The sequence below is a fragment of the Myotis davidii genome, unplaced genomic scaffold (genome assembly GCF_000327345.1).
Source record: "Myotis davidii unplaced genomic scaffold, ASM32734v1 scaffold77, whole genome shotgun sequence".
Classification (NCBI taxonomy): domain Eukaryota; kingdom Metazoa; phylum Chordata; class Mammalia; order Chiroptera; family Vespertilionidae; genus Myotis; species Myotis davidii.
Window position 1 is genome coordinate 295,645 of NW_006289713.1, and position 7,396 is coordinate 303,040.

General features: G+C 42.6%; 1 protein-coding gene across 2 annotated transcripts in view; it reads right to left on the reverse strand.

Moving 5' to 3' along the window:
* LSM14A (LSM14A mRNA processing body assembly factor) overlaps nucleotides 1-7,396 on the reverse strand; it is a 77,442-nt gene that overhangs the window by 5,924 nt on the left and 64,122 nt on the right. For both annotated transcript variants that reach the window (XM_006762165.2, XM_006762164.2), the window contains 3 exons: nucleotides 5,424-5,606; nucleotides 5,157-5,331; nucleotides 3,689-3,920 (listed from right to left, as the gene is read on the reverse strand). In XM_006762165.2, coding sequence (XP_006762228.1) covers nucleotides 3,689-3,920; nucleotides 5,157-5,331; nucleotides 5,424-5,606 — 590 coding nt within the window. The remainder of the gene's footprint in view (nucleotides 1-3,688; nucleotides 3,921-5,156; nucleotides 5,332-5,423; nucleotides 5,607-7,396) is intronic.

Below are 7,396 nucleotides of genomic sequence, written 5' to 3' on the forward strand. Positions count from 1 at the left end.
CCCAACCCCCTGATATGCCCAGCTCTGTGTGTGACAGGGGGCGGTGCCCCAACTCCCCTATCGGCCCTACTCTCTGAGTGACAGGGGGGAGCTCCCCAACCCCATGATGGGCCCTGCTCTGTGCGTGACAGGGGGCAGCACCCCACGCCTCTGATCGGCCCTGCTCTGTGTGTGACAGTGTATGGAGCCCCAACCCCCCTGATGGGCCCTGCTCTGGGCGTGACAGGGGGTGGCACCGCAACCTCCCCATCAACCCTGCCTTGAGTGTGACGGGGGCGGTGCCCCAACCCCCAGTCAGCCCTACCCTTACGTGACTGGTGGTGGCGGCGCCCCAACTCCCCAACTGGCCCTGCTCTGAGCCCGACCAGGGGCTGCACCTAGGGATTGGGCCTGCCCTCTGCCACCTGGGAGCAGGCCTAAGCCAGCAGGTTGTTATCTCCCAAGGGGTCCCAGACTGTGAGAGGGCCCCACCCCCTTCCAGTGCACCAATTTTTGTGCACCGGGCCTCTATTACTATTAATAATAATAATACAAGAATAAAGGCTATGTTTTGCGTATGTACTCACAACTGTAAACCTACTTCTGCTCCACCCTGTCTATGAAAGGGTTTTAACTAAAGGATCGAATTGACTGAATAGTGAGACAGTTTCAAGAAAATATTTGCATTAATAAGTGCGTATATCATGCACACAGTGATTATTCAGTTTAGATTAAGTAAAATAACAGTCCAGTCTTTACACAGACAACAAGACAGCTGTTTTCAAATATCTCAAAAATTATGTAGAGTAAATATACTCTGTGTATTTACAAAGGACAGAGTTAAACTAATCATTTGAAGATATAGGAAAAAGATTTTCACTCAAATTGTATGCATACTAGTATCTGTGAAATCCAAATAAGTAGATATTCCTGGGGTGGGATAATGGTCTCAGGAAAAGTAAGGTCCCAGCTACCGAAGAGGTTTGGCTAGGAGGTCAGGCCTCTCAGACGCTTTCCAGCTGAGACTTTAATGATCTGCAAAGGTGTATCTGAGATAAGACCGTGCAACTCTTTCCACAAATGTCAAAACTGAGTGACTGAAAGGTTTGATGAATCAAATGAGATCATACTAGCAATAAAATTCTCACTGGGACCACATTCTAATTTAAATGCACTTTTTCTCAAACCAAGCTGACTCAATATAGTCTTCAACAAGGAGTTGTCCTAAGTTCTTCAACAGGTAGCTGATATGCCTAAAGTGAGGTAAAGAAAGACTGAAGGTCTGAAGACCAATCAGTAGGTTATTATGGTAGTTGGCAGGGACATGTCAAAGGAATGCATGTGGTGATGTGAAAATGGGCCATGATCATGAATACCTCCACGCCCCTGGGGACAAAAGAATGGCAGGTTTGGCCAGTTAAGCTCAGTGGTTAGAGCATTGGCCTGAGGATTAAAGGGTCATGGGTTTAATTCCGGTCAAGGGCACATACCTTGGTGGCAGGCTCGAATCATGACCCCGGCAGGGGCACGTGCAGGAGGCAACTAATCGCTGTGTCTCTCGCATCGATGTTTCTCTCTCTGTCGCTCCCTATCCCTTCTACTCTCTCTAAAGATCAATGGGAAAAAAAAATCCTCAGGTGAGGATTAATGAAAAAGGAAAAAAAAGAAAGAAAGGAAGGAAGGAAGGAAGGGAGGGAGGTAGGGAGGGAGGGAAGGAATGGCATATTATTAGCCAATCAAACACCAGGAAGAGGCAAAGCTGAAATAATGGGAAGGCAAGATGATGATGAGGTCATTCTGAGGAAGGTTAAGTTTAAGTTGATCACAGGCACAAAGCAGGTGAAGATAGAGCAATGCAGATGGAAGCATATGAGGTCCAATCTGAAAAATTGATTAGAAGCTTTGCTCTGACAAGCTGGAAAAGGGAAGGGGGAAGGGAAGTCAGAGAAGGAAGAGGGAAGGGGGGCAGAGTGGGAGAAAGAGCGCACTTGGGCATGCTTTAGCATATGCAAGAGTGCAAACAGAAGCATGAATGCTTTCAAGTAGCAGCAAACTGAATGTTCCAGGCAGAAGGAATGGATAAAAAAGGTCCTGAGTACGATTAAGCTTGTCCCTAAACAAGAGCAAGAAGGCCCACATATCTGTGTCAGGGTGAATGGAGAGAAGCAGAGTCCCACTGGCAAAAAGAACTAGAGGTAGTTCTAGACTTCTAACCTGGAGAAGATTATAGGCTGTGTTGAGAAACATGTGTTGTTTTATTTTTAAAAAAAAGCTTGTGTATAAAAAACAAACAAACAAGAATAAAAGACTCTGCCCAGCCAGTGTGGCTCAGAGGTTGAGAATCGACCTACAAATATTTGTGAAAAGGCTACTGAATTCTGTAAGCAAAATGTTACGGGCAAGAGCAGTAAGTTTCTAAGATATAGTTTTCTAGCTGGAATGGCAATTTTGCGTCAGATGTGCTGCAGCTCCATTAGGCCACCATGGCTGAATAGCCAGAGCTAATGATGAGGCTAATTTTCAGCAGTCTTGGCTGTGATGAGACAATATCAAAGGCATCAAAATTAACAGACCAGCCCTGGCTGGCTAGCTCAGTTAGTTAGAGCGTTGTCCCAATATGCCAAGGTTGCGGGTTTGATCTACGGTCAGGGTTCATATAAGAATCAATCAATGCATGCATAAATAAGAGGTACAACAAACTGATGTCTCTCTCAAATCAATCAATACAAAGTAAATAAAAAATTAACAGATCAGATCCCAAAGCCACTAACACAGAACCTTCAGAAGGATCTTAACAACGGTCAGTTACAATGGGATTTTGATCCTTTCTGTTTATATACCTTCCTCTCCGCTATCCCTAAAAATCAATAAACTAGGATAGTGACAGACTCCTTTAACTAATAGTACATATAAACATACTATAGAGAACTATACAATTTTCTAGGAGCAGTTCCCCTATGTCATGTCAATATCATGAGATTTTCAAGACCATGGCAAAATAAGAAAACCAAGGAATATGCAGTTGCGTTTTTCACAAAACTAAATTAAGAGCACTGACTCAGGAACAAATTTACTAGGTTCAAGACCCAGCCTCATCACTTACTATCTGACTTCAGACAAGTTATTTAATATCTTTATACCTATTTCCTCATTTGTAAAATGGGGATTAAAAAGAGAATCTACACCACAGAGTTGCTATGAGATTTAAGTGAGTTTGATATATACATGCAAAATACTATATAAATGTTAGCTGCTATTAAACATATAGGTTTGTCTTCCATTGTGAAGTATGTCCTTCCTAGACTCTTTTAGTGTTAAAGCATACTTTGTTATCTCAAATAAAGATGGTATGCTGTAATACTTTTGTGGATAATGCCTTAAGTGATCTTCTGTGCTTCCAACAAAATATAATCTTAAAAGAAGAAATAAAAAAAAAAAGAAGAAATAATCCTAGGTCAGTCTCTAATAGCTTTTTTGGGGAAGTTTTACCACTCTGTAAAATCTAAAACTATAATTCTATAAAAAAAAGACTCATTAGCCAAGTTACTACTCATTAAAATTATATAAATATCCTAACCAGGTAAAAATGAAAGTTATACAAATGACCTAAAAATATTCACTCAAAATAGGATAAAAGTAAAAACATTTTGAGTTTCGTTAAAATGCATGCTGTTTGGCATGCAGTTTTATGAAAACATATAATACTTACCCTATATTCAAAATCTGCAAATTCCCTGCCCCCACGACCTCCTCTGAATCCACCACGAAATCCTCGAGGGGTGGTGAAGGTACCACCTCTACCACCACCACGCCCTCGGCCACCACGGAAACCAAGACCTCCTCTGCCTCTGTATCCCCCACGGCCACGGTTTGGTCGAAGTGGGATTCCAAATGTTTCAGCATTTAATCTTCTTTCTTCAGCCCAGGTTGGTCTCCGTTCTCTATTTTAAGCACAAATAATCTTTAGTGTACATCAGGTTTTAAAGAACATTTTTCAAGCAAAACTATGTAACACTAATTCCCAAATTAAGGCAAAGCAATTCCTAAAGATCAAGTAAGAATAAGCATCTTATTATAAAAGCCATCACAAACTGTTCTTGTTCCTTTAATATTCTGTTAAATTTCATGTGAAAATATAACTGGTATTAGATTCTTGCAAATACAGTTAATAAAATAAACATGGTAACAGCACCAACATAATGGGAATTCAGATATAATGGCATTGGCAATTAACTCCAACCCCCACTCAACCCCAGTGGAAGAGAAAGTAAAGCCGGAAAAGGAAACCCTGTCTCAGGAAAGTGGGAGCAGGAGGGTAGGTCCCTGGGTTCCCAGTATGATCCTGGCCCAATCCCTGGACCTGATGCCTGAGGCAAGTGTCTGAATTGCTGCTGTTGCTGCTTCTATTCTAGAGCCCAAACATGGCTCAGAATCATCCCGGTTCCTGTTTAAACAATGGCCACCAGGTGGCACTAAACCACAGCCTGGAGGACAATTTGGATTGATCAGCAGAATCCTTGGAACTCTTTTAGCTTGTTATGCTAGGTCCTTTAACCTGACAATTTTCTGGATCGACATTTACTTAAATGTGGCAGAGTTTTACTATATCAGCAAACTTCAAAGTAACATTAGTACTTTGGTCCTGCTTTATTTGAACTACACTGCAAAGGGTAAAGTAAAAGGTCTTACTTAGATGAAAGCTTGTTTTTGTTGTTGTTTCCTTTTTATTGATGAAAGCTCTGTTTTAATTACTAATTTTAATTTTCGTGCACTTTCTTTCTTTTAGGAAAATAAAACATCAAAAATTTGCTGTCATTATTTTTGTTTTATTTTTTGATTTTTTGATACTCCTCCCCCGAAGATATTTTTTCCCCATAGCTTTTCAGAGAGAGTGGAAAGGAGAGAGAAGTAGTGAAAGAGAAGAGAGTGGGGAACACACGACTGGCTGCCTCCTGCACAGCAAACCTCAACCCAGGTAGGAGCCCTTGACCTTGACAGGGAATCAAATCATGGACCCTTCAGTGTGTGGGCCAATGCTCTAACCATGGAACACACCAGCCAGGGCAGATATTTTTAAGTATTCATTAAACTTTGTGAAATTATAAGAAATCATAAAAAAAGAAATAATTTCACACATCAATCTCCTAAAAGCTTAAGAACAGCTTAAAAGACAGTACCTATTATCATCACAAGAAATATTATCAAAGAAGGATTTAGTTTTGTCATAATAGCAATTAGGTCCAAGTGGATCTTCTTCATCTGCATTTCCTTCACTGTTTAGAGTATCAACTCCTGAGTCTCCTTTATCTTCACCATTGATTGGCTTCTCCTGTTTCTCAAGTTTATCTTCCACTGAAAAACAAATACCATAAAAGTCAACTTGTACTAAACATCGATTCACAAGTCAAATAAGAGTATTTTCTGAGTAGAAAACAAAAATTCACCTTTCAATTTAAGTTTATTATGAAACTCTCTGTCAATTTCCTCCTTGTTAAATTGTGCATTTGCACTTTCAAAGTCAAAGTCTTTCTCAAATTTCATAGGACCATCTCGTCGAATACCAAATCTTCCCCTGCCACCTCGATGACACCCACGCCCTCTCCTTGGAGCTGAAGGAGCACCTGGAACTATGTTAATAAAGAAAAAAAATAAGCTGGTTTAAGACAGATGTCATCATTATGGTTTTTATATTGAATGGTCAACAACAGAAATGCTTCTAAGTCTCTATATATTATTATATTTTTATATAAAAAAGAAATGAAGTTTCACTAACATTTAATATATAGCACACATGAAATTTATAAAGAGCACACATGAAATTATATTTATGAGGTCCACACTCATATATATAGGTGAGAGAGTGCGCAATCAAACAATTTGGGAGATGTTGGTACTAAATTACTGTATACTCCTTGAGAGCAGGAACTATGTTTTGCTTATTTATATTCCTTACTAGAGGCCTGGTGCACGAAAATCATGCATTGGGGGAACGGATGGGTCCCTCAGCCCAACCTGCATCCTCTCGCAGTCTGGGAGTCCTCGGGGGATGTCCAACTGTATGTGCGCGCCCGCACGTGGTATTATGTGGAAGAGCCACACTCAAGGGGCCAAAGAGCCACATGTGGCTTGTGAGCCACAGTTTACTGACCATGGACTTAGGACATCCTTAGCGTTACCACAGAGGCGGGAGAGGCCACTGCCGCTACGCTCGCCAGCTGTGAACCTGGCTTCTGGCTGAGCAGTGCTCCTCCTGTGGGAGCACACTGACCACCAGGGGGCAGCTCCTGTGTTGAGTGCCTGCGCCCTGGTGTTCCGTGTGCATTATAGCAACTGGTTGTTCTGCAGTCAGTCTGAAACCAGCTCTCCAACATCCCCCCAGAGGTTCCGGATTTCAAGAGGGTGCAGGCCAGGCCGAGGGACCCCACTGGTGCACGATCGGGCCAGGGAGCGATGTGGGAGGGCTCCAGGACGTGTCTGGCCCGTCCCACTCAGTCCCAATCGGCCAGACCCCAGCAGCAAGCTAATCTACTTGTCGACTATCTGCCCTCTGGTGATCAGTGAATGTCATAGCGAGTGGTTGAGTGGCCTTAGCATATCATTAGCATATTATGCTTTGATTGGTTGGACGACCAGACACTTAGCATATTAGGCTTTTATTATATAGGATACCTACAGAGTACCAAATACATTATGGGTTCTCAAAATTTAGGAAGCCGCCCTAGCCAGTTTGGCTCAGTGGATAGAGTGTCGACCTGTGAACTGAAAGGTCCCAGGTTCGATTCTGGTAAAGGGTAGTACCCCGGTTGTGGGCTCGACCCCCAATGGGGGGCTTGCAGGAGGCAGCCGATCAATGATTCTCTCTCATCATTGATGTTTCTATCTCTCCCTCTTCCTTCCTCTCTGAAATCAATAAAAATACATTAAAAAAAAATTTAGGAAGCCTTTTATGGAGAGGATCAGAGGGACCAAGATTTAGAGTAAGAAAAATAAATGAACACGAATCAGAACAAACTGCAAGGTAGAGATGTTATTGCCACATCATAAATAACACAAAAGACAAGAAGCACCAGGTGTCAACCATTCCAAACATTTCCTACTCCATCTTTATTGTTTTTCCTCTAAGTGGCTCCATATTATTTAAGGCTTCCTATACCTAGTCTTTCTCTATAATATAACTAGAGGCCTGGTGCACAAAAATTTGTGCACTGGCAGGGAGGGGGTGTCCCTCAGCCCCACTTGTGCCCTCTCACAGTCTGGGACCCCTTGGGAGATAACGACCTGCTGGCATAGGCCCACTCCCAGGTGGCAGAGGATAGGCCCAATCCCTAGGTGCAGCCCCTGGTCGGGCTCAGAGCAGGGCCAATTGGGGAGTTGGGGTACCGCCCCCTGTCATGCACAGAGCAGGGCGGATCGGGAG